Source organism: Balearica regulorum, chromosome 1 (assembly GCF_011004875.1).
Source record: "Balearica regulorum gibbericeps isolate bBalReg1 chromosome 1, bBalReg1.pri, whole genome shotgun sequence".
NCBI lineage: Eukaryota > Metazoa > Chordata > Aves > Gruiformes > Gruidae > Balearica > Balearica regulorum.
The window spans coordinates 72,678,612-72,706,426 of record NC_046184.1 but is presented as its reverse complement, the minus strand read 5'-3'; the positions used below and the strand labels follow the sequence as shown (position 1 = coordinate 72,706,426).

Below are 27,815 nucleotides of genomic sequence, written 5' to 3'. Positions count from 1 at the left end.
TACGTAGTACTCTCTTGCTAGCAGGAAGCAGCATCAGAAGAATTGCCCTTGCTCATTAACTCAAATGTAAATACTGCCGATTCCCTTCTGTTTCTTCCTTCAACGGTGCATCAAACATGGACCATGGGAAAAAGTCTTGTCTCTTGCAGCAGGAAAGCTAGTACAGGAGAAAACTAGCAAGAGCTTTGCATGTGGCCTCAAAACTTTAACCACAGAGTCATGAAGTGGACAACATGAGGCAAATGATGACGTCAAGGTCTCATAACACGCTGATCCACATTAAATAATTGAGAAGTCTTCTGACAATTACTGAGGCCAGAAGGCAAACCTGCGTGCAACAGTAGCAGCTGAAGAGATGAATTCACTGACACAGGACGGGGCAGATTTCTGCCAAGTTTTATTTTGAAAACTGAGTACGCAGCAAGTGCTCCGGTGTCCTCGCGGCAGCAGAAACCCACAAACTGGGCGCTATCCCCACAATACCCCCACAGCATATTCAGTGCAGCAAAGAACTCTGGATACATTGGTACCGACCATATTCTAGATGCTGGCAAAAAGTACAAGGCAGTGAGTCATTTTCTTGCACATACGCAAAAAAATGTCACTTGATGTTAATATAATATCCTCACACAGACATAACAAATTAAGGCATCACCTGGATGGCAATTCTCAGTGAGCAATATTTCCGGCTGCCAGGAATTTGGAAATCAGGTTACACCCTGCTAAGGCATCCAGAGCACATTATACACAGGGCAGCCTATTCCATCTCCCTCGACACAGTGGCAATCCTACCTCAGATTTTCAGTTTTCACCATCTATTCCTATTTATAATTGCATCCCCTCCCACTACTTTTAAATTGTTCATCCTCATTAATTGATCATGATAAAATAAAATATTCACCAATTAGTGACTTTAACAGAAAAAAAGCAAATAAAATAAAGTCAAATTACATTAAATAGACAGAGAATGTATTTTTATAAACTGAAATAGCAATGCCAAATTCACTTTGTTCTCTGGGTGGCCAGCCAAAAAAATGCAGAAAACAGTAAAAACATGGTCACATCATCTATTATGATGTTTCTGTGAAAGCACTGTTGCAGAGATGGAAAAAAAAAAAAAAAATTTTTAAAAAATAAGTTATAGTACTAGGAGAGCCAATTTTTAGTCTGTTAATTATCAATATTCTCATGTAAGACATAGGTCTTGTAGTATAATAAAGGCCATAGGATTTGGCTTATAAAACATAATAGCAACAGAAACGAAAAAATGTTCTGAATAGGAAAAAACCACAACAGACACTACAGATCAGCAGAAAGAAAATGAAGCTGTAAAGAAGTTTGAGAGAGTCATCTTTTGTTTTCCTGGTTTAGACAGAGTCACTAAGTTATGATACTGTCAAATGGAAAGAGTTAAGTTTAGATATAGGATAAAAACTAAGAGGTATAGATAGGCTTTGATGTAAGCAGATCAAATCATTAGAAGTAGTAACAGATGGACAGGAATAACAAGCACAATTTGAAGATTTTGTCCTTAAATGAAAAAGGCATTTTTTTAAAGATCAAAGCAATGGACATCGCAGGGATTAAGGTTTAAATACTGAGAACCCAGACCACATTTTGTGAATGGGAAAAGTTCCATATTAGAAATGTTGCAAAAGGAACAAAAGGTTGGCAAGGCTGAGGCAATTTGCTTGGATTCAAGGGCTTACACAGAGCCAAAGATGATACAAAGGAGGCCTGAGAGGAATCTAGTAGGGAATTAGGAGGAAGCATAGGTCTGAGGTCTGTATACTAGGCTTCTGATGAATCAAAAAGTAAAGTTAAGAGGCATTCAAACTTTTCTGAAGGGAAAAGAAAAGGGATACAGGCCCTAATACAGTAAATTAAGCATACAGAAGAATATCATCAAATGTAAAGGTGAAAAAAAGTTACTAAATCCTGACATGCACTCTGGTCAGCTGAAAGCATGTGTCTGGGATGCCAGTATTACACAGCAATTTTCATAAAGCACTGGGCAGGCATTACAGTTGAATGGGAGTAGTCGTCAGGCTAGGGTCCCTGAAGCAATATATGGAAAAATAACAATCATGTATTACTGAGCTAAAAAATTGCATTTAAAACAGGCCCAGGATCAATATGCATAAAAGATTTTATGGCAGTGTGAGAAACTTACAGGCAAGACTAAGTTAAATTCCAAACTTCATGGTAATGGCCATAAAGGTCTTTTGATGTCATCAGTGCTAGTCCAACATGGCAGGGGATATGAGTGGGACAGGCTCTAACTAGTTAGCTTCATACCGGGAGGGGGGATCAGGTAAGTGAGAGGAAAACAGAAAAGTACTCCAAATGAGATCAAGTGCCATGATGGGAAAACCCATACCAGTCAAAATAGTACTGCTTACTTATCTCTCTAGCAAAGGCAGATGAGATCAAGAGACATCAATTTCTAATTAAAGAGAGATAGGAGGTGAACTTCCAAATAGCAGAAGAAGAAAAGTCTGACCTAGACATTGTTCTGTGCCTTTATGTGACTGTCACCTCAAGTGGTTCCCGCTACAGCACAAAACAAGATGTTGACAAAGGAAGGTTCATCTACCCTACTACAAGGACTTTGAAAAACCCAACTTGGAGAAACAAGCCGAGTGCAGATTACATATCCATTACACAATAAATGCCTCCCAAGCATTGAACGACTGAGGTAGAGTTTTCCAGTGAAATACAGTTGACCATTAGAAACTGGACTAGGATCACTGGATCTTTTCTCTCAAGTCAGCTGTTGCTAACATTGCCTTGACATTTAAGTAGAGCACTTCCCTTTGGCAACAACAGAACTATGTGTGCCATATTAAAATATCTTGGATTTGTTTCTTTCTGCTCCCATGGTGAGGACTTGCTAAAAATTCCTGGACTTCAGAACTCCAGCAATAATTCCAAAACAAAATGTTGGAAGTACTTTTTTAAAATGCCAGCAGCAACAAAAATAGCACATCCCTAGGACCTTGAGCATCTCAGGAATCCACCGCCCAGTTGCATAACTTTTCCAGTTTCTTCTTCCCAACTCTAAAACTCAGTGTTGGGGAGGGTGGAGAAGTAGCATCACAATCTTGACAGAAAGGTGCTATCTATGCAGTCCCAAAGCCAAAAGGATACCCCATGTCAAGAGATTATAAGAGTTACTCCAGAAAATGTGTCTGGTACAGGACAAGATAGTGTGTCTTACTGATGCACACCCCTCTTAAGGCACTTCCATTTCAGTTTCTACTTTTCCTCCTCTTCCATGCTCTACTTGCTCTTCAGTAAATAACACACTGCACAGCATGTCCTCTTCTGCTATAGCCTAAGCATGCTGGGGGGATTATCACCACTGAGATACTGATGTACCACTGTCCATCTGCACTGTGTCCTTTGACATTGTGCCTTGTGTTGCTTCTCCAACAACATCAAGCTGTACCCATCATCGATGCCAATATTAGTAATAGCTCACAAAAGAAAGCTAGTCTCTGTTTATAAGTTAGGAGGTGGCAGCTACGCGCAGAAACCACACGTACAATCATACTTTTTAACAACTCCTATCTGGACAGAAATGAGTCAAAATCTACAGTGTGATTTTGTCCAGGGGCTCTTTCTGTTAGGAGACTGCAACCACCTCAAAATCCCAGAAACAATAGCCATTCTGAGGCAGCACTGTCTCAAAGGCAGTGTTGATCTTTTAAGATCCTAATCATGGACTTCAGCTATTCATCACGTTCACACCCCACAGAGTTGTAAGGAATAGAAAGTACTACTGCAGCTTCCCTTGTTAGCTACCCCCTTTCCTTGTCCGCATCTTAATGAAGAATTTAATATAAAATAATTATTCGCAGATTGTTCACTCAACTCCAACTGTTAATTTAAAAGAAGCAAGCACATAAAACCCTCCAGGAGTCCTAAAACACAATCTCTATATGCAGAGAGTTTTTATTTTTAGACACCTATAAAAATTGGTCTGTGATAATATGACACACAAAAATGTGCTATTCCACATTTCTATTCTATCCATCACCTCACTTTGAAGATTCAGGTCCCCCTGTCCTGGATGTGAAAACTGAAAATAAGATATGTGCAAGGTTTACTCTGAAGCTGAGGGCATATATGTGAGAAGAGCATATGAACTTTGTACATGACAGAAAATTTCACATTCTTTGTCTGTCGGATACCAGATGAATAATATACAGTAGTAACAAATGACATTTTCTCATTTTTAGAGCTCATTTTTAGAGAAGTGAGCTCTTGCGCTTCAGAAGCAAAGTTACTGGAAACAGAAAGAAAGGTTATCTGGGTTTCTACTGAAATACTATCCATGTAGTCTGAAAAGGGATTACATGTTTTAAATCACTACCTTGGTAGCCAGATTTTAGTAAAGCTCCAGCTCTGTTTGGAAAGATTTTTTTTCTGGCTCCCCTTCTCCATCTACAGCTTTTTTTCCCTCCTTCCAATTTTCGTGTGCGTGTGGCAGTGGAGGTGTAGGGAAAATTAAAAGGCAAACATCTGCTACTGCCACGTATCTTTCCAGCTACCGGATGGGGCTGAGAGGTAGAGAGGATAAGTCTTCAGAACTCTACAAGTTCACCTTCTGCTTCCACACCTCAACAAGCAGGATAGGATCACCAACACTGTATCCTTCACTCTCTGAGCTGCAAATAATTAGTAGAAAAAAGATTCCATTCACCTCCTCTCTGGACTTTTTCCATCTCTTTTACCAGCATCATCCAGAAATGAGGACACCAGTTAATGCATTATGATCTGCAAGTGCCACAGAATGGTAGACTGTAGCATCACACTCTTAGCAGGACCTTCTTGGCAATTCTGCTTAGCAGAAAATATATTAATATTAGAGGAGACAAGTATCTGGTAGCACTCATCACAGCTTTCACAGAATCATAGAATGGTTAGGGTTGGAAGGGACCTCAAAGATCATCTAGTTCCAACCCCCCTGCCATGGGCAGGGACACCCTCCACTACACCACGTTGCCCAAAGCCTCATCCAACCTGGTCTTAAACACTTCCAGGGATGGGGCCTCCACAACCTCTCTGGGCAACCTGTTCCAGTGCCTCACCACTCTCACAGTAAAGAATTTCTTTCTAACATCTAATCTAAATCAACCCTCCTTCAGCTTAAACCCATTACCCCTTGTCCTGTCACTACACTCCCTGATAAAGAGTCCCTCCCCAGCTTTCCTGTAGGCCCCCTTTAGGTACTGGTAAGCCGCAATTAGATCTCCCCGGAGCCTTCTCTTCTCCAGGCTGAACAATCCCAACTCTCTCTCAGCCTGTCCTCACAGGAGAGGTGCTCCAGCCCTCTGATCAGCTTCGTGGCCCTCCTCTCGACTCTCTCCAACAGCTCCATGTCTCTCCTGTACTGGGCCCCCCAGAGCTGGACGCAGGACTCCAGGTGGGGTCTCACAAGAGTGGAGTAGAGGGGCAGGATCACCTCCCTCGACCTGCTGGTCACACTTCTTTTGATGCAGCCCAGGACACAGTTGGCTTTCTGGGCTGCAAGCGCACAGTGCTGGCTCATGTTGAGCTTCTCATCAATCAATACCCCCAAGTCCTTCTCCTCGGGGCTGCTTTCAATCCATTCCTCACCCAGCCTATAGTCGTGCTTGGGATTGTGCCGACCCACATGCAGGGCCTTACACTTGGCCTTGCTGCACTTCATGCGGTTCGCACAGGCCCACCTCTCCAGCCTGTCCAGATCCCTCTGGATGGCATCCCTTCCCTCCAGCATGTCGACCACACCACACAGCTTGGTGTCGTCAGCAAACTTGCTGAGGGTGCACTCAATCCCACTGTCCATGTCGCCAACAAAGATGTTAAACAGTGCCGGTCCCAGTACCGACCCCTGAGGAACACCACTCGTCACTGTTCTCCACTTGGACATTGAGCCATTGACCACAACTCTTTGAGTGCGACCACCCAGCCAATTCCTTATCCACCGAGTGGTCCATCCCTCGAACCCATGTCTCTCCAATTTAGAGACAAGGATGTCATGCTGGACAGTGTCAAATGCCTTGCACAAGTCCAGGTAGATGACATCAGTTGCCCTTCCCTTGTCCACGGACGCTGTAACCCCATCATAGAAGGCCACCAAGCTTGTCAGGCACTATTTGCCCTTTGTGAAGCCGTGTTGGCTGTCACCAATCACCTCCTTATTTTCCATGTGCCTGAGCATAGTCTCCAGGAGGGGCTGCTCCATGATCTTGCCAGGCACAGAGGTGAGACTGACTGGCCTGTAGTTCCCTGGGTCTTCCTTTTTACCCTTCTTAAAAATGGGCTGCTAAATTTAGTGGACATAAAGCTTCCTGTAGTTTAGGGGAAAAAAACAATGCCTCATGGAAGCCTATCTTCATGACAACACAGAACACAGAACCACAGAAGGGTTGAGGGTAGGAAGGGACCTCTGGAGATCATCCAGTCCAACTCCCCTGATCAAAGCAGTGTAAGTTAAAGCCAGTTGCTCAGGACTCTATCCAGCTGGGTTTTGAATATCTCCTACGATGAAGGCTCCACAACCTCTCCAGGTAACAGAGCTCGGTCACCCTCACAGTGAACAAGTTCTTTCTTATTTTTAAGTGGGAATTCCTGTATTCCTTTTTGTACCCATTGCCTCTTGTCCAGTCACTGGGCACAACGGAGAAGAGTTTCACTCCATCTCCTTTACAATCCCATCAAGTATTTATACATATTGATAAGATCCCCCTGAGCCTTCCCTTTTCCATGCTGAACTGTCCCAGCTCTGTAAGCATCTCCTCATATCTCAGATGCTTCAGTCCCTCAATCACCTTTGTGGCCTTTTGTTGGACACACTCAAGTATTTCTGTCTTTCTCTTGTACTGGGAAGCACAGACCTGTACCCAGCACTCCAGATGCGTCTCACCAGTGCTGAGCTGAGGAGAAGGATCACCTCTCTCAAGCTGCTGGCAATGCTCTGCCCAATGCAGTCCAGGATATTGTTGGCTTTCTTTGCCACAAGGACACATTGCTGGCCAATGTTCAACCTAGCGTCCACCGGGACCCCCAAGATCCTTCTCTGCTAAGGTGCTCCCCAGTCGGTCAGTCCCTAGTCTGTACTGATGCCTGCAGTTAATTCTCCCCAGGTGTGGGAGAACTTAGTGTTTCCCTCTGTGGACCTTCCTAAGATTCCTCTTGGCCCACTTCTGCAGCCTGTCAAGGTCCCTCTGAATGGCAGCACAAACATCTGGTGTAGCAGCCACTCCTCCCAGTTCTGTATCATCTGCACATTTGCTGGGAGCACACTCTGTCCATCATCCAGGTCATTAAAGATACCTTTTTGTTCTGAATTCTTTTTTTTTTTTTTTTTTTACTTTTTGCAGTTCAATAAGTGATGCCTTTACTTCTCTAGGGGCTCATCTATTCACTGTAAGAAGTAGCTTTTTTACTACATTTACTACTTTTACATAAAGCCCAATAACTCAATAATTATGAACTCTAGATTCAGGTCTGAATCTCCAGACTTCCTTTATGGACTGTAAGAATTCATATTGCTCTTGTAACATTCAAGGTTATTCAGGAATTGAAAATTGAGCAATGCAGACCCATTACACAATGAACCTTTGATCTGTAAAATCCAACCCAACATGAAATTTTCTTTTTTATGACTTGAATTTAAGATTTACTCCAGCTCTGGCTTATTCAAAAATCTCAGAAGGCTGCTCCAATAATTCATTTTGAAATTTTGAACACTGATCCATCAGACACAGAACAAAATTATGGCTCACTACTAAAATCAAGCAGAAAAAGAACATCTGCTGCTGAGAACAGAGCCGATCAGCTGTGAGCTTTTCCACTGGGAAACTCATAAAATGAGCTACTAGCGAGTTCAGCATGTGTTCTTGTAAGGAAGGAACAATAGGAAATACTTTCACTTATTTATTCTTTAAAACTATCCCAGAGAGCAGCAATTACAGCATACATGTCTTCCCCAGTATGGACACAAAGCACAGGGGGAAAAAAATTAAAACAGTATTAATAAAAATGCTTTTAAACCAAAGTTTCCATTGTGGAGTGAAATCAGTCAGTTCACTTTGTCCTCATTATTGAGGACATCTTCTGACACTAACGGCATTGTGGAAGGTTAGAGCAGCCCATGTCCTCTAGCAATGCTGCTATTAACACATCAGTGGAAGCATCCTGGCTGAAGACTGCATAATCACTGCTCAGTAAAATAATAACTACATTAATCATGTTCATTCCATAACTGGGTTCATCTCTGAAAACAGGAAGCCAAAAATTTAAAATTATTGTGTTCAACAATTTGTTCAGGAAGGTGACAAATACCTGAAACACAGATATGCAATAAGTGAAATTTAAGATGTTATTGCAAATGAAAAGAACACCTTTGGCACAACTCTAACAGTTGTGAGGAGCCCAAATTTGGTCTTTTGTCATCACAAAAGCCATAGTGCTACAAAATTTTAATCTGTGGGGTTTTTTGTTTGTTTTTTGTTTTTTTCATTACAAGGAAGCTAGGTGCATCGCCCATTGCTATGTTGGCCATCGCTTCCCTTCATAAGACCCTTTTTTCAGTTGCTTATACTTTTGCGAAACTTTAAACATTTGCACCGATGTTCGCCCTTGCAACTGTCAGCCTGTATTTGGAAAATTTTATCCAGCATAGCCATTTCCAGAAGACTAAGGGACACTGTTTTACTCATCATTAACTACTAAACTCTTTGAGGTGTGCCACTCTGGACTCAGAACATCTTCAGTGTAGTTTTTGTTTCAGAGATTGGCATATGGATGCCCAAATTTTGGCAATTTGAAGAATTTGAAATCTTAAAACATGCAGATGGCTTTAGCTAGTGCTAAAGCAGAGAACTTGAATTTCAGCAGATTAAACTCTCTGAAAGTCTACAAGTTTCTCTATGGGTACTTAAAGGTAACCAGCAACTTTGTCAGACGCCAATACATTTCAATTCCCCTTAAACCCAACAAGTAAGTATAGCTGATGCACCTGAGCATTTTTCTTGACAGTTTGCATCCGGAAAACTGAAAAAGCAAAAGTGCGCATGAGCAAAATCTCTTAACTGATGTTTTTTTAACACGAAGATCATAAGCATCTGAACTACTTCAAAGAAATTTACAAAGAAGCAATTGAGAAATACCAGCTGTAAACTTACATTGTATAAAAACCAAGGATTTGAAAACAAACAAGTGAAAAAAATTGTGAAAACCGCTGCACTAGAAAGATACACTGTGATGATGAGAGAAATGCAGGGAGATAAAGGGGTATTTCAGCAGTGTGATCACCCCAGAGAGAAAAAGATCCACTTGCTCTGCTCCAAATGACAACAGTTGACAATCTTGTCCTCTCAGTTCAATTACCATAATCCAGCTATATCTGCACCACAGAAGTAGATATGCACTCTGCAGTCTAAAGCAATGCTTAGGGGGAAAAGAAGACAGCATATCAGCTTCTTCCACTACCTCTGCTTTTCAAAATACTAAGTCAAATGTCATGCTTCCTAACTGCTTATTCTCTCAACATGCTGCTTCAAGGAATCATTTCACCAGGATACCACTTCAGATTGCTGTTTGCATTTCAGTGCTGATTCCTTTCACAAACTGCACTGAACTGCAGCATGGCTACGATCCTACAAATTGCAACTTTCCTGAACCGGAACTTGTTCACTGAACAAAGTAAAATACAATTTAAGTCGAGTATCATCAGCAAGCTTCTGTTCTGTTCCACTCAACTGGACTGCCTGACTAGCAGCAAGACTTGCACTACAAACCTGGAAGGATTAACAGTAGAGAGAGATTTTCAAGAAGAAAGGTAGTATGTCTGGAAATGTGTTGAGCTTCTGCTTAACTATGAAGAATATTGACATAACAGACTGACAATCTTAAGAAGAGGGCTGTCATTATCAAGCTTCCAATCCACTCCTCCTATCCCACTGCCAATCATTTTGGGATAGAGCAGCTGACAGAAAAGATGACTCACACAGCGGCTGACACCATTTAAAAAGTTTTTCTCCACCTTAGAAGTGATGGATATGGGAGGTTGCAGGAGGTTTGCCTGCACCATCTGTGTCACAACTGCCAGTGAGACATATCCTGCCTTTTGTCCTGCCAGCTCCTAGCTTCTTACAACTCTGCATCAACACTAAGTGCAATTTCTCTATCACACTTCAGGGTCTTGTGAATCACTATGAACATTTTATTGTCATTTGCCAGCATGGAATCATAGAATAGAATCATTTTGGTTGGAAAAGGCTTTTTAGATCATCAACTGCAACCATTAACCCAGCACTGCCAAGTCCAACCACTAAACCGTGTCCCTAAGCACCACATCTACACATCTTTTAAATATCTCCAGGGGTGGTGACTCCACCACTTCACTGGGCAGCCTGTTCCAATGATTGATAACTCTTTTGGTGAAGAAATTTTTCCTGATATCCAATCTAAACCTCCCCTGGTGCAACTTGAGACCATTTCCTCTTGTCCTATCACTTGTTACTTGGGAGAAGAGACCAATACCCACCTGGCTACAAGCTCCTTTCAGGTGGCCGTAGAGAGCAAGAAGATGTCCCCTCAGCCTCCTTTTCTCCAGGCTAAACAACCCCAGTTCCCCCAGCTGCTCCTCATAAGATCTGTTCTCCAGACCCTGCATTAGCTTTGTTGCCCTTCTTTGGACGTGCTCCAGCACCTCAATGTCTTTCTTGTAGTGAGGGGTCCAAAACTGAACACAGTACTTGAGGTGCGGCCTCACCAGTGCCGAGTACAGGGGGACGATCACTTCTGTAGTCCTACTGGCCACACCATTTCTGATACAAGCCAGGATGCTGTTGACCTTCGTGGCCACCTGGGCACACTGCTGGCTCATATTCAGCCGGCTGTCAACCAACGTCCCCGGGCAGCTTTCCAGACACTCTTCCCCAAACCTGTAGCATCGCGTGGGGTTGTTGTGACCCAAGTGCAGGACCCGGCACTGAGCCTTGTTGAACCTCATACAACTGGCCTTGGCCCATCGATCCAGCCCGTCCAGACCCTTCCGTAGAGCCTTCCTACCCTCAAGCAGATCAACGCTCCTGCACAACTTGATGTCATCTGCCAACTTATTGAGGGTGCACTCGATCCCCTCATCCAGATCATTGATAAAGATACTAAGCAGAACTGGGAGCCCTGGGGAACACCACTTGTGAACAGCTGCCAACTGGATTTAACTCCATTCGCCACAACTCTTTGGGCCCGGCCATCCAGGTTTTTACCCAGCAACGCGTACACCCATCTAAGCCATGAGCACCCAGTTTCTCCAGGAGGATTCTGTGGGAAACAGTGTCAAAGGCTTTACTAAAGTCTAGGTAGACAAGGAAGGATGTATAGTGCCAAGACTTGCCCTCAGCTCTTACTTGGCCAAAGCCATGCAAGATGACAAGTATATTTCTGGTGCTGACCCTTCTGAAATAAACTAGTCTCTGTTGTACTCTGGAAATATTGGCTCCCTGGCCTAAATGCACATCCTGACAATCCTGACTACCCGCAGAACCTCTCTGGTCATCTCCTGAGTGGTGGTAGTGGTACATCAGCATGTAAGAGTGGTCTCAGGTGCCAAGCTCATTACCACTCCATTCCCCTCCTGTACATTCATTAGAGCAGCAGGGTAGAAAGCCTGGGGGACAAACAGAAACGGCCCCACAATCACAGCTAGTGCCTGTACCTCAACTCCTCTCTTCGAAGAGAAGCAAGGTGAAATCTGAGGCAGACTATTTCTTTGAGATAGCACTCTGCATTACATCATCCGTTTGCTGCATTAGAAAGCAAGGAAGTATTTTATAGATCATTTCTTAATCCCAGTCTCAGCTTTCTGCACCTTTCCTGCTGTGCAAAAGCAACTCTCCTCCCCCAGACCCAACTCCATATTCTAACCAACCCACAACCCTCCCATGAGGCCTCTTTCTCATAACATCCCAAACTCCACAAATCTCTGCTCTGCCACTAAAGCTTTGAAAACTTGTCTGCTGAATGAAAGGATAATGTAAGGTTTTATTAACAATGAATAACTGTGGAAAAAACCAAAAACATACTTAACAGGATTTTTTTTTTTAAACTGTTTTCAGGTATAATAAGAGGGACTGGGTTAGATACAAGGATCACTGTTGTGATGTGTCACAGCAGGAACTCTGCTTCAGGTATGTATTCCCCATGGGCCTTTCTAATGCAAAGATGGGGGGAGAGATGAGCTATGAATGAAAAGGCTGGAACACCTAGGTGCATGGATTTGAATAAGCTGGAGATACAAGGGGAGTTGGGGGCTTCTGCTGAGCTCCTGTGGTGACTTGCACTGCTGCTCCTGCAGCAGTGACTGGCTGCTGGCACACACTTCTAAGTAAATGCAATGATATAGAAATCTGGGGAGGGACTGTTTACAAGAGCATGTAGTGACAGGACAAGAAGCGATGGCTTTAAGCCAAAGGAGAGTATATTTAGATTAGATATTAGGAAAAGATTCTTCACTAGGAGGGTGGTGAGGCACTGGAACAGGTTTCCCAGAGAAGTTGTAGATGTCCCCTCCCTGGAAGTGTTCAAGTGCCCCCAGCTTGGATGGGGCTTTGGGCAATGTGGTCTAGTGGAGGGTGTCCCTGCCAATAGCAGGGGGGTTGGAACTATGTGATCTTTAAGGTCCCTTCCAACCCAAACCATTCCATGATTCTATAAGATAGCACATTAACCTCTACCTTGGCTTGCATTGCCTCTCCACAGTTGTGTGGTTTTATTATTCTGCTGCCACTGAAACCTGCTAAAGAGACCATGTGCTGTGGTGGTTGCAGTGCCACAGCAAGCATGGCTCCCACCACATGCTGCAGCCTACCTGGGACACAGGATGTGCAAAAGGAATAACCAGGTACAACTGACTGGGCACTTGAAAGGAAAAGGAGCTTCTTGGTGCCAGCCGACCATGGCTCTATTGCACATTTTCCTAATCCTTAGGCAATCTGTGAGCCAGCCCCACACTGACTGCTCTGAGACCTTCTCGCCCATAACCAATGCTTCATCCCCATCTTTATGAAGAGCTTCATGACCTTTGCACAGAAAGAAGGCACATACCAAGAATCCTTGCTGCACTGAAGGTTTGCATCCAGGTCCCTGATACTGTCCAGCTTGTAAGCCAGGCTGTCCCCTATACGAACATATCTGCTTCATGAACACTGATGCATTTATGCCTGCTGTTGAGATGCAAGAACTGCTGCCTTGCAGAGGCTTGTGCTTCTATAGCATGAAGTTCCCAGTGACACTGGTTCTGGCTGAAAACAATCTGCAGTGCCGTACTGCTGTCAGGCTGCTGGATGCAGGGCCAGCTGGACAGCAGCAAAGAAAAGTCTGAATTTAATGAACATCTGAGAGAAAAATAAAGCACAGGAGCACCAGCCTTCTCATAAAGATATCAGATATAATGTATCCATCCTCACAGATGTGTAGAGGTTACGAGTGAAGACCATTCAGAGCAGAAAGGGAAGATGCAAATAGCAAAAAAGTCTGTGGCTGAGCGACCCATTAATTAAGAAAGAAAAAAAAAAAAAAAGTGAAAATACAGTTCCCAATCCTGACAAAGTGAACCTCTTCCATTTCTTCACAGCAGCTTTAATCCATCAGAATTACTTCATACATGAACACAATGAAAATATGGTGTCTGCATGATGTAACACCGTATCAAGCTCTCTCTCGGAAAATCCCTGGATTTATCATTTCACAGAATTATATTGGGATCACTTTATTTGCTGTTTAGCACCCTGCATAGGTTGTAGGCTATGGGAGCTTCTCCTGTCTACCAGATCAGTGGTAAGGAACAGGATATTGCGGCATACATGCAAACTGCCTTAGGCATAGCTGTGCTGTAAATCCCTGGCAGGTAAGAGAGGCATCACTTCATGGGATTTACACAAATCCATCAAAATCTAAATGCTATAAGCATGCATTTCTAGCTAAAGAACTATTACTAATGGACTTGTTTGCCTGCACAGTACATTCCTTTGAACAATCTATACCTATATAAAGCTGTATATCAAGTATTGGGTTATTTGGCTTTTATATTGTTATATAAATCTAGCTCCTGTTTTTAAATTCACAGTCATCAATGAAACAATTAGAAGTTTACATCACAGGCTAATGTATGAAGATTTTTTCTGTCTTAGAACTGCTATCAAATACAGCTTACGTTCAAAGACTATGGCTCATGAAATCTACAGGGAATTCCAGGCAGACGGAAATACTCAACATCATTAGAGAAAATATTTAACACCTCATCACCTGTGGCTCATTTGGTTACCAAAACATTTTAAATGCATATCCATTCCGTGAAATCATTCTCAGTTGTAGCTATCAGGAATAAAAAATTAGGATCAGTCCAAGAAACAAGATCCTCAGGCACATACAACAAATGAAACCAACAGAGAATTCCCCCCCAAACCTGTATTGAAACTTCAAGAAAGACTTTCAGGCAATCCAAACTGCTGGATGGACAAGAAAGAAAAGCATTTATAAATTCTTTCCTTAGATATATAAAGGTAGTTCCTTCTGAAACTACTGAAAGACAGAAAGACATTCTAGATTCAAGCCCTAAGAGGTACTACAGTTTGTTGAATAGAGGCTAATACATAATGTATAATTCATCACCATTTTGCTTAAATTTACCCATGCAAAAGACCCACAGGATCAGGCTCTCCCACATATAAAAATGTATAGCTAGGTAAGACATTTCTCATCAACCAAAATCAAAAAGATCTAATTTAGGGTTCACACTCAAACCCACCTTTCTTACTCTTTCACACACAAAAAGCCAACAAACAACCAAAAAATTCCCTTGTCATACCAGACCCCAGAAACCATGGAAAATTATGTGCTGTGGTGTCTGTGAGCATAAATAATGCTCAAAAGATCAAAAAATTATACAGTACCCTCCTCCCCCTCAAAAAAACCCACAAAAACTACACCCCCCCCCCAACAAGATTGTCTATAGCCATCGTAACTACTCTTGTTTTTAATTCACCTCTACTTCTCAGCCTGCTTGTGGTTGTGGGTTTCATTCAATTTGATGTAAAGTATGTAAGATGAGGAATAAAAAGCACTTAATGACTTTTAAAAGACACAGAATATGTTCAAATATAGTATCAGACTTCACTGTGGACTTACAGCTTCCATGTCCTTAAAAGTCAGACCTGCTATATTATTTTAAACTAGAAACAAGATCAAGCCAAAATTCCCACTTTCAGAATTCCATTTTATTTTCTTCCTTTAATCTTAAAAAAAAAATTAAAAAAAAGAAAAAGAAAAAAAGCAGTAATACAGTAAACCAGTTTGGAGAGGTTTTGTCATTTGTTAACATAAATATCTTTCATATCCTCTGAACAGAGAAATAACCTACAATGTTACTACTTACTATCAAAATATAATACCCTTTCCTCAAGGTTCACCTAGAACATCGTAAGCTACTGCATCCCTTTAAGGACTAAATAATGAATTTGCACCAAAAGGCAGACCTATTATTTTTATATGATCCTACGAACAGGATCAGCCTGAAATGCTTAAGAAGGTGTCTCTTTGTGGTTGTCATCTTGCAGAGTAACCACATTTTCCTATGAGGCACTATTGAGCAAGGGGGAGAACAAGCAAAGCACCCCCACCTGTGCCACCCAGCGTCAGGAGCAGTAGGAACAGCCAGAGAAATATCTATGTGTTGGAAGCTGAACATCATCTTCCCTCCCTTAGTTCACCTGCAAACAATCCTTACAGATTTACACAATGCTCAAGTTAACTCCATCTACGTGCATCGCTTACAGAGTCTCACTTCTCCCAAAGTGGTAGATTGGTCAGGGAAATTTACTTTTCTCTTTTAAAACCCTCCAAAGGCATTGAGGGGCTGATGATGGAAAGGATACACAGCTCAGTGCAGCCAAGCACACCTCATACCTAGGTAAGGAATACTTATTTTTCCCAGATACATCATGCCGTAACACAGTATGATGCAATGCAACATACTGAGGGATAGAGTGATTAAAAGGAAAAGCCAGCACTGGAAAAGCGAACTGATTAGCAATCTAAATGCAAAACCAGGGATCCCTTACTGGTCAAATATTTGTTCATAATAAGCCAAGGATCTGCATTTATGTCAGAGGAAGGAAGCCAAGAGGCTGAAATACAGCTTGCCTTTGAACGACACTAGTCTCCCTACATCTTTTTAACAGAAACAAGATGACAAATGACCCACTTCGTAACAGAGCATTTCTTTACCCCTCTTTTACCAGGAGATTTAAGAATGCCTGATTGAACTGAATCAATTCAATTCTATTTCAAAACAATGAAATTGTATTCATCAACAATGCCTTATTATTTTTATTGTGAATTTTTTATTGCAAATTACCAGAGAATCTGATTCTTTTGAAATTTAGTATTTCAGCTAGTTTAAATGATAGAAAAAGGAAAAGAATAATCTAGGTAATCTAGGTATCTGTTCAGGAAAAAAGATTTTTCTGAAAGAGAGCTGTTTAAATTTGGCATACATAAGTGTAGCAAACTAATATGGTAGGAGATTTAAATTAGAAAAAGTCAAATGAGAAGGCATTATGTTAAAAAAGACAACATATTAAAAATACAAAAACTTCATCAGAGAATATGGTGGATTACTATTCACTTAAAGCTTTTAAATTAGGACTTGATATACATATATATAAGATACATTGTTATTTAACAAGAAAACATAGGCCCGATGTGACAGGATGTAACAGCATGGTATTTTTTGACTAGTATGTCTGAGATCTCTAGATGTTCACAGTGGTCCAATCTGGTTTTAAACATCTACAAGTCCATAAAATATGTCATCTAATCTGCCCTTCCCTTCCCCCTCTCAATGAAAAGGGTACAGGAGGACCCTCCTCAAACACTGGGAAGTATTTCTGTAGTCCATCCTTCTTTCTGTTGAAGAAATTTCTCCTGAATTGCCTCTTTCCCATTGACAAAGGCATCCCTTCATAGTCAACTGCTTTATAAAGAGAAAACTGAGTTGGAACATGTAATAAGCTCCTACGTCCACTTTCCTTTCAATATCATTTCTAGAATTATTTCTTTTAGTGTCTTTACATCCCAAGTAAGATATTGAAAAAAAATTCACAGAACCCTGGAGTGCCTGGAGCAAGAAGCAGGAAATGTACTACTTGTACTCCCATTCATCACATCTTAGTCCTACTTACAGTGACGACCCTTCCTCCAAACAGCATCCCACAATTTTTATGCTACATCTGGTCTATATCATTTACATCTGCTTTACTCTCAGCCTTGTTAACATACTTGAAAAGATGCATCAACCAAGATGATGGTGAAAAAAGCTGAGGTTCTGCCAATGCATTGTATGTACTTGTAATCAGTGATTTCATACATACATACACACATGTAAGATATAAAATGCAACAAAGACATGCACCGAGGAACCCATCAGCAGTAGACTACACTTTTCCTTAGCCACTCACTTTAAAATAGTCCTAAAACCTTTAGAAAGGTCTCATTTTTGAGACAGGGAGATTCTATCGGTTACTTAAGTCTGCATTACTGGTCTGTCATGGCACCTCCACATTCACAATCACATGCTTTTGCAAAATCAGCTTTACCGACATTTTGCACTATTCAACATGGAAACAACAAGCAATGATCAGCTGGTTCTCACTGTATGCAGAGGACCCCAACCACCACCATTAAATCACCATAAATCTCTTTACAGTGGCATTGCAGGGGAAGACAGTGACACGACAGATTCACCAGAGCACAGTACCTGGTCAGTAGCGGGAATCGACTCCCATCTACGCTTCAGCAAGTACAGAGATTTCCGGCTCATGATTTTGAATCTGCTCTAGAGGTTTTTCCCACACGTGAGAAAAAGGCTGCTCTCAGACCAGTGTCAAGAACCTTATTTCTGACTCCTGTGCTTCATTGCTGTAGACGGCAGAGCTCCCCGACGTACACAAGTTTTTGCAAGCTGTAAGGTTGAGACCGGTTACAGACAAGCTTCTCCCGTTTCTCTAAAGCATCCGTCTCCTGATAGTGCCACAACAAAGGGAATCGGGCGAGATACTGAAAAGCCTAGCTTTCACTGACGAATTACCTCACAAAAGCATGAAGTAGGTAGACAACACCAGACGCACTCAATCTGAAAATAGCTGTTGCTTAGGAACTGGAGGGGTAAAATGCAGCACCTCAGATATATAATTGAGTGCTTTTATATTTAAAGAGAATTAAAAACACTGGACCTCTGTGTTTCTCTCCCGGTTATCATCCTTTTATAATGTTGGAGGAATGATCGCTCAATTCCACTGACTCCTGCGGCTACGCCTACATCTTCAGCAAGCCAAACAAGTCTTCATGACAGAGAAACAAATAACTCCCACACAATCTAGGTTCCTCATAGAAACGTGTGCACAAAGCGTGCCGTGGGTCCCACCTGAAATATCTTAGAAGTATCATGTTTTAGTAGAATAACTAAAATACAGTTAGCATATTTTTTATGCAGAGGGATAATATGCCAAGGATGAATTCTGCTAGTCACATCTTCTTGTAGCATGTACCCATATTAGAAAGGGGTAGGAATATTTTCCCTTCAAATCAGAGAGATGATGTCATTTTTACAAACTGCAGGTGTATATTTGAGAGAGATTTCTTTAGGTGGGTTAAACATTCCTAAACATGTAGGAATTTCTTTAACTTGCAACTCAATTTCGAAGTTCCATGCCTAAATCCTAACCTGTATTAATTTTAAAAATTAAGCATGAAACATAATGAAATTCACTTTGCACTTTCTGAATAATTTAAAATCCAGAGTGCAAGTTGTCTGCATGAACCATTCACAGCAGGAAGTGTTATCTTCAGAGATGACAAAAAAAAAAGGGGGGGTGGGGAGGGGGGAAAGAAGTAGGTGGCCAGGAACTCATCGCTCTTTGTAAGGCAACCTATAATTCACTCTAATTACCGTAGCCTTAATAGTATAATTATTCTAAAAGAAAAGAAATCCTACAAGATACATACATATACATGTATGTATGTGTAACCTATAAGAAAATGAGTGTGGTGTTGGTATGGAAGTCAGTAGCAAGATATATTGTAAAGACAACTGTTTACTTGTCCCATTTACATTCTATTGAATTGCAGATGCTTATCAGTAGACAAACTCCTGCAAACAGAAATTCCCATAAGCCTCAGTGTACTTCATTTGACATCCATCACTACCTGTAACTACATCACGTTGCATTTAACTCCCACATGCAGAAAAGGAATATATTTTCCAAGTGTGTCATTAAGAAGTATGACACTCACTGTAGTAGTTTCCTCTCATGTTTCAACACATATCATAGAAAACCTACTAGTTCTTAAAAAAATCCATCTTAACAGAATTAGAGTTTTGTCTTGGTAAATGTCCTGGTTTTTGCCTGGGATGGAGTTAATTTTCACAAGAAGCTGGGAAGGGACACAGCCAGGACAGCTGACCCAAACCAGCCAAAGTGGTATTCCATACCATATGATGTCATGTTCAGTATATAAAGAAGGCTGGCTAGGAAGGAGGAGTCACTGCTCAGCGACAGGCTGAGCATCACGTTCCAGGTGGTGAGCAAATTGCACTGTGTATCACCTGCTTTGTATATTTTTTCATAAGTATCATCATTTTCCTCTTCCTCTGCTGTGGTAGTAAACTGTCCTTATCCCAACCCAAGAGTTTTACCTTTTTCCTCTGATTCTCCTCCCCATCCCACCTGGGGGAGGGAAGGAGCGAGCAGCCACGTGGCACTCAGCTGCCGGCTGGGGCTAAACCAGGACAGTCCTTTTTGGCGTCCAACGTGGGGCACAAAGGGTTGAGATAATGACAGATCTGACCAGAGCATGTTAAAGTTGTTATACACATTTATTACACTAGTTTAACAGTTGCTGGTCACAAGGGTGTTTTATTTGTTCACATGGCTGTGTTACGTAAACCCGTAGTTGCTGTATGTATTCCTTGCGGCGCTGTTTATCACCTCTGAGAGGGGTCAGGATTCTCATTTTGCTGTACTGTGTAAGATCAACTTATGCTATGATAACATCACTGGTCATGAGGTTAAGGTGGTGTTTGTATGTGGCATTGCTGTTGTGCCCATACTTCGGACAACATCTCTCTGAATTTATTAATAATTGCACCCATTCTATGGGGAAGATGGGGGGGGAGAAGGAATTCTTTATCCTCCTCTTTCACCTCCCCTTTTCCTTCAGGCTAGTTACAACAGCTTTTGAGAATTTTGAATACCCTTGGGATGTGTTTCAGGTCCTGTTTAGGGTTACAAAAAATTGTTTTAAGAATACCACCCAAAGATCTCCCTAAGGCTGGACAGTCATTGGTGGCATGGCATGTGGGAGAACATGGGCAGATATCTAGAGAACTTGTCACCTCCAATTGTTTGGAACTTCACTCTGGGGCTGGCCAGGGAGGAGGGTTTGATTGCTGCTCAGGGACAGGCTGAACATCGGGTTTTGGAGTGGTGAGCAAATTGCACTGTGTATCACCTACCTTGTATATTCTTTTATAAGTATTGTTGTTGTTATTTTCTTCTTCCTTTGCTGTCTTTCTAAACTCTTTATCCCAACCCATGAGTTTTACCTTTTTCCTTCAACTGCCCTCCCAATCCTACCAGGGGAAGGGGGGTGTGGGGTGGTGGTGCAGTGAGCAAGTGGCGGCATGTTGCTTAGCTGCTTGTTGGGGCTAAACCACAATAGTAGAATAATTTTATGAGTTTATATGTGGAATTTAGTTTATATTATGGTAAACCAGTGGTTTCATTTCCTTTTCTCATAAGTGACACTCACACGCAGGTGGCTTCCTAAGATCTATCTTTCCTACTTTCTTCACTTTACTCCGTAAGAATTAAAAGATCATGGAAGACTAAAAAAATGGCTCCCCATAATAAAAGTTTAAACCCCTTCCTTTTCTCTCGCTGCTTGTCCAAGCAGTACAGGCTACCACTGGCTAGGAGAGAACTCTTCTCCCAAGCCCCACAGACCTAGTAAAACACCATAAGCAACCTTGTGGCAGATCCCGCAGCAATTTCCAGTCCATCTTTAAACACCTGATGTGTTAGATTTGCAGGAGAAGTAAATCTAACAGACTACTCATCCTAATTTTTAAGCAAGATCTCGTTTAAGAAAGGGTACATTTATTAAGGATGCAAATTGGCAACAATGCAACTGAATCACAAAAGGATAAAACAGTTCTTTCATATTACGTGCAAAAATTGAACCTCCTAAATTTCTCTTAACCTTTCAAGGAACTAGTTAAATTAAGTTTAACACTATTCCTATCAAAGAAAGTTTTCAGATTCATGTAAAAGAGAGAGTCTGAGGCTGCAGTGGAATAACAGGCTTATTTTCTTCTCCCTAATGAAACTTTTCTTCCTTGCTTCTTGTGACTGGGCACTAGGATACCACAGAGTAACCAGAGAGCTTGGGTCATTTTCTTTTCCCAGCCTATTCAAGATACTTTAACACTTCTGTGGTACATACTGATTGTTAGTTTTACAAGGTTCTTCCAAGATTTTAGAACAATTACCTTTCTAGAAGTTTTGCAGAACACCTATACACAGCACAAATGAAATAAGAGTGCTTACAGGATGAAATTATTAAAATGATGCACTTCTTTTTAGATGGATTTAGAAGGAAATACCTCACTGCTCTGTCAAGGAAACCCTACATATGCAGACTTTATCCTGTTTTGAAGGAATGCACTTTCAGGGATGAAGTATTTTTGCTTATTTTGTTCGAAAAATAAAAGGCATTCTGCCTAAGAAAAATAATCAGCAGCAGTCTTCTACATGAAAACCTGATAGAGTTTACTAGAATTTTTAATAATTCAACAATATCCTTCAGAAAAGGTTCAAACAACTGCAGGCTGACCTGCAGAGAATTCCACTGAACTTCTCCCCCCCCCCCCCCCCCTTTTTTTTTTTAAATACAAAATGGTGGTGGAGTACCTAAAACATCACACAAGGAAGGAACAAAATTGTTGTCAGAAAGATAGAGGATATTTTTATGGAGTTATCTTCTCACAATTATCTCTTTCTCAGCCTCTACTGAAACCAACAGAAAACTTCATCTATATGGTTTAGTAACCAGTTACTTGCCCAACTACAACCTTCCCTAACAGTACCCAAGAAATGGTTTTACTCGCACACCATACAGATAGGCATTTGCAACAACTGAGTTAATGCCCACAAGACCTCTTCCTTTGAAATTAGGCCATGCCATGCAAGCCCTCCTTATTTACGGGTAGGGGAGAAAGAGAGAAATCAGGCAATATATTCATTTCTTTGGAACCCTCCTTGGAAGAAACCCTAGCCTCTTGAGAACAAATAATTAAAAAATTCTTTGGCAACTATTTCATCCTGTGAGTTCACCTTTTCAGAAAACTCAAAAGGGATCTATTAAACAGCCCAAGTCCAGTTTCCTGCAGCAAGATACATTTTTGTTAGTCAACTTGATCTGTCTTACCTTTGAATTTAAAAATCTATTTGGACCAGATTGATGCCACTTACCTTCCACCTAAATCCCTTTCTCTAACATTTCTTATTGGCTAGCTTCAAAACCTTCAAAAATGTCTAGCCGCCAACAAAAAAATCCTTCAAGCATGGAGGCACACAGCCAACAGGATGTATTGGGTATGAGGAATTAGACAGGACTTAGGGCTCCGTCTCTGATGCAACACCAGCACAGACTTCAGACGCACTCCAGTCAGCAGTCTCTAAATATTTTGCTGCCATAGGCAAAACATTAGGACTTGCAGGGCATGGTTCAGAGCATATAAAAGGTTACTGACATTTTCACATGCATACAAAAATTAGATGGAGGTTTGCAATAATGCTAGAAAAGTTTAAGAAGTCTTAGACACCGGAAGAGTCCTTCAAGTGACTGCCTCCTCTCAACAGTAGTTGGAGGAGTCCAATTTACCTTCCACTCTTTGGACCAGAAGAGCACAACATGATCAACTAGCACATCAGATGAGGCAAGAGAGATTACATGTTGAGCAGGTCTCACCCGGTGGGATAGGATTTCCCTAGTTTCTGGAATTCCTCAGTTTCCACTGAAAACTACCTTACCTACTGTTGTTTTTTTTTTTTTTTTAATCTTTTTTTGAAATGACAGACTGTCATCTGAAAAAATCGGATCTGCAAGCCATCTAAAACTGTTTAATGAAATACCAAATTTCCCACAATTTTGTAGATGGTTTTGAAATGAGACGCAAGACAGAAGCTCAGAAAATTCCAGAAAAAAAATGTAGAATTCTACAACAGTAAGGGCAAAGAAGAAAAACTTAGTAAATTAATTTTGCAATTTGAATAGTAAATATTGTGTATTAAAATAAGTAGCAGCTTCCTGATTAACATATGAAATTTTATCATTAAAAAGGCAGGTACTCCAGTGACTTTTACAAGGGGCATTATGAAGGTTAGGCTAGGAACTGCCCTACTGAGATTAAGCTTGCAAACACATAGTCCCACAGCAGCAGATCCTGTTTATTAGAGATTTAGACATAGATGTTCATAGTCATATAAAAATTCTTTACCTGAAGGAAAAGCAATTCCAAAATACCAAAGCCTTAATAATGTATTTATATAATTTCAACATCGGACAGGAAAGATTGCTTTACCCAAGCAGAAAAATTCCTGAACTTCAATATTGGCAGCAATATCTTATTTGTAGCAACTGTAATTCTATAGATAATTTGAAAATGTATCAGCATGATGCCATTAACACTACTAGCATAGCTTCCTTTCAGTGATGTGTCAAAAGCAAACCAGTAGTTACACGTGGCTTTCTAGCACCTCCCTGCACAGTTCTAATACCACTGATCCCTTTATCATTGAACAAGGTGAGAGGGCCATCCAAGTTTTATAAGTTTGTCAGGTTTTAAAAAAAAAAACAAAACAACAAACCAACACCAAAACCCCATATATGCATTATTTGAAATTGCAGTCTGATCTCCTGATGGAGACAGCTGAGTAAGAAATGCTTTATCAATACATCTAATCCATCTTTCTGCTACTGAAAGAAACTTTCTGTTGCATGACTCAGCTCTGTCTGGATCAACTGTTTGGATTACAGTTCAAAAATTATATTAACGAGGGCTGTCATGGTTTTCTGTTTTTTTCCATTTATTCAATCTTGCAAATATTAACAAAATTAACAACTTTGCCAATCTCAGATGGAAAACTTGCTTGAACACCTCAAACTTACAAAAAGCCAAAATCAAACACAAAATACTGAGCAACTGACCTGTGAGCCTCTGGGTCCTCGTTTGTGATCCCATTCAGAATGCCCCATGAGCTGAAAAACAAAGAAAAGCACCAGTAAGTGAAAAATTGCACTCATTAGCTTTAACTGAAACATTCACACTTTTATATCCATTACACATTTTCTTTGAGAAAACAGGTTTGCTTTTATGATTTATTTCACGCAGCTTTTAGCTTCATAACGAGGGTGAGAAGACTTGGGAGTTGTTACTATAACTTTGTACCTTTACATTCAGGGCCAAAACACATCTAGCATCACAACACTGCTCATGCCAATAAAATTCACACTGCCATGGATTCAGCTTTAGCCAAATGTTTAATACTGATCGGACAAAAAGAGAGCTAATATATCAACAAGGAGATTACCAAAACCAGGGGACATTTGATTAATAGCAATACATGTTTCATACCAGGCATGAAAGTTTACAACAGCGTTAATTCTGTCTCATCACTGAATTATTCTCAATGTAATAAAAAAGTAGAGGTATGCCCTCTAAAGGAAAACAGGTGGGGGCATTACATTGCAGAGGAAAGCAAAGAGAGAGAGTTTAGATATGATGGGTTCTTGTGGAAATTAAGATTTGTGATGGTATACAGCTCCTCAAGTTAAAAAGAAGGCAAGCATTAACTATAGCCCAAATTCAGCTCTCTAATCTTCTGTGCAACTCTACAGAAGATGGTGTTGTGAGACCAGCAGTCAGACATTGGATGGTACAGATGGACTCCAGAAAAATAAATTGTCTTCTCAATCTTTTTTTCTACTGTACTTCATAACTGTATGCTAACACAGCTGCACACTCTCTTTCTTTAAGCAACATACATGGAAAGAGTTGCTGTGTGCAAATTGTGTGTCATGGTGGGGGACAAAAAAAGAGGAGAGAGAATACCCAGTAGGCTTTATTACTGCTTTATGTATCTGAAGATTACAGGCAAATGTGACCTGCTGGCAATAAAGCTATCCTTGCACCTGCCTAAGAAGCCCTGGAAAGCTCCAGGGAATGCCCAGGCACGGCTCTGGTGGAGCCCAAGCTGTGCAGCACACAAGGCGGCTGCCGCTGCTAATCCTGCCTCTAAGTGCTCAGCCAGCATGTGTTCCAGCCTGGGAGCTGGCTTTTTTTACAGCTACTCAGGGATCTCTTCTGGGTAATGCTTTTTCTTACTCACACAAGCACAGCTTAAAGTAAATATAAAAATATGTGAATGAAAGATAGGAGGGTTAACGTGACACGTGACGACATACAGTCACGAACATTTTCTTGCTCTTTTTTCCCCAACATTCTTTCCCAAAGGAAATGCCTTCTCCCAGGTCAGAGGAAGGCAACGAGATTTATAACCTATGCTTATTGCAGAACATGCCTTTGAAACGCTCATCCCAGGACAAGAGATTAAAACTACTTTGAAAAATGAGGAAAGCCACACACGTCTCGTATGAAAAAATTATCTTCTCCATCAACTGTTCCTACTTATCCTTTCCTTCTCCAAGGGCCCCTTCCTTTAATTTATAGGGGTAGGTAACTGTAAGTAATAATTGGAGACAAACCTCACAGGCAGACAGGCATCAAAGATCAGAAATGTCACACCATTTTTTTTTACCTGATACAGACACATGACTGACCCCCTCCTTTTACTGTAATCATTTCCTTTTTCCATATACTGTTGGTGGAAACACTGGCTGTGCCAGGTTTCCCTGTTTGTTTCTCCATACTGTTATGTTTGCTCATTACTGTATGAAACCGAGCTTTGATGTTTATGAAAGCTGGCCTCTCAGTAAATAACCGGCATGCAAATGCTACCAAGAGATGCCTCTACCAAAGGTTATGTGCTTCACAGAACCTCTGCCAAAACCCTCATACTTGTGCTTCCTCCCTGGCTCCTGCTACTCTGGACCAAGAAAACCTCTTCAATTTTAACTCCTCACTCCCTATGCCTTGTGGGGAAGTGGTGCCTGCTTTCTTAATTTGCTTGGCTAAAGAAAAATCTAATTTAGCATGAGTCTAACCACCTGCGATTCCCAGCATGATAAGGGATATAAAAAGTATATCACAATTACAAAAGGGCCTCAGGCTTTAGGACAGAAGACAGAAAACAAAACAAATAAACAGGTAGAGCAGTTGTAACAAAACCTCTGCCAGGCCAACATCCTACAGAGGGATGATTGCCTCGGTATGACGCACTTTAGCTCAACAAGCCATGCTGTGCTAGGTTACTTCTAATCTGGGAAAGATATTCTTTGAATGGGGAAGCTAAGTGCTGCAGTACGACACTGGAGGGGAAAAAAAAAGGAAAAGGAGGAAAGCAAGTATGCCTGATCTATTGGGCTACTTGGAAATCACAATTTCCACAAGCGTTATAGAAATCAAAAGATGAAGAAAACAGTATTTAAAAAACACACTCAGAAATATAGAGAGTATGCATAAATCCACTTGAGTCTGAGTCAATCTTCTGAAATCAGAAAATAGGAAAAAAAAGTTGTTTAATTGGTGCTTGCATGAAAAAAAGAGATACAGATACAAAAATGCATTTGGAAGTAGAGAGATTTATGTTTATCACTAACAGAAGGGTTTGTTCTAGACCGCACCACCTTCTCTAAAAATTATTATGAATCAACTTGGTCCAGAGTGATGGTAAACAGCCTCACACCATCCAATTACTTTTCTTTTTCATTCTTCCTGACCAGGCTGCGGAGGCTGAGCGTACCAGCAGCAGCAAAGGAGGGATAAAACCAAAATCAAGCTCCCACACGGCTTATATGCGTGCAGTCTTTCTCAGAAGGAAAGTATTTACTTTACATTTCATCTAAAACTGTCCTGGAAACCCAGCTCTGACAGTTTTAACACTTAAAGATGAAGGCAGCTTTCAGCAACAAGGACAACTCTTGCATGTTCAAGAATGCACAAAAACATGGGCTTCGTGAAAGCCGACTGGCTCGCTCTACCCTACTAATTGACTAACAGGTCTCCAGGCAAAAGAGCCTCCCTCAGCCCAGCTGAGTGTGAGGACCGTGAATGGAAGAGGAGGCGAGAATTCAGAAGACCCTAATACCAAAATCACAGTCACAGAGAGAAAAAGAGAAGTGAAACGAGACTAGCTCGCTCTGAACATGTAGGGTGGTAGCCTGTGCTCTAAAACTCAGGGTTTTCCTATAAACGCTATGAAGTCTCTAGGCCTTGTGGTTGTAAAATCAAATTTTAAATGTAAACCAGATGCTCACTAATGCAATGATACCTGCAAAGGAGTAAAGAATGGTATAAGGGACTGTCTGCATTAGGTATCTGAGATACCCATGCCAAAGTAGAACAAAGGCATTTAAAAATTAGCATAATCAGCTCTCACCTCTTTAAATGCCATTCTTCTCCTATTTGGTAATTTAATTAAAACGCCAGCATGTGATTACATAATAATCTCAACTTTCATTAAAACTCATAAACCGTTATTCTAAGCCTCCTTAATATTAAAGAAACGCAGGAA

General features: G+C 41.1%; 1 protein-coding gene across 4 annotated transcripts in view; it reads right to left on the bottom strand.

Annotated features, from left to right (window-relative positions):
• Positions 1–27,815, bottom strand: part of PDE3A (phosphodiesterase 3A) — a 274,755-nt gene that overhangs the window by 82,329 nt on the left and 164,611 nt on the right. For all 4 annotated transcript variants that reach the window (XM_075758081.1, XM_075758070.1, XM_075758061.1 and 1 more), the window contains exon 2: positions 24,331–24,381. In XM_075758081.1, coding sequence (XP_075614196.1) covers positions 24,331–24,378 — 48 coding nt within the window. In that variant the 5' untranslated portion in view covers positions 24,379–24,381. The remainder of the gene's footprint in view (positions 1–24,330; positions 24,382–27,815) is intronic.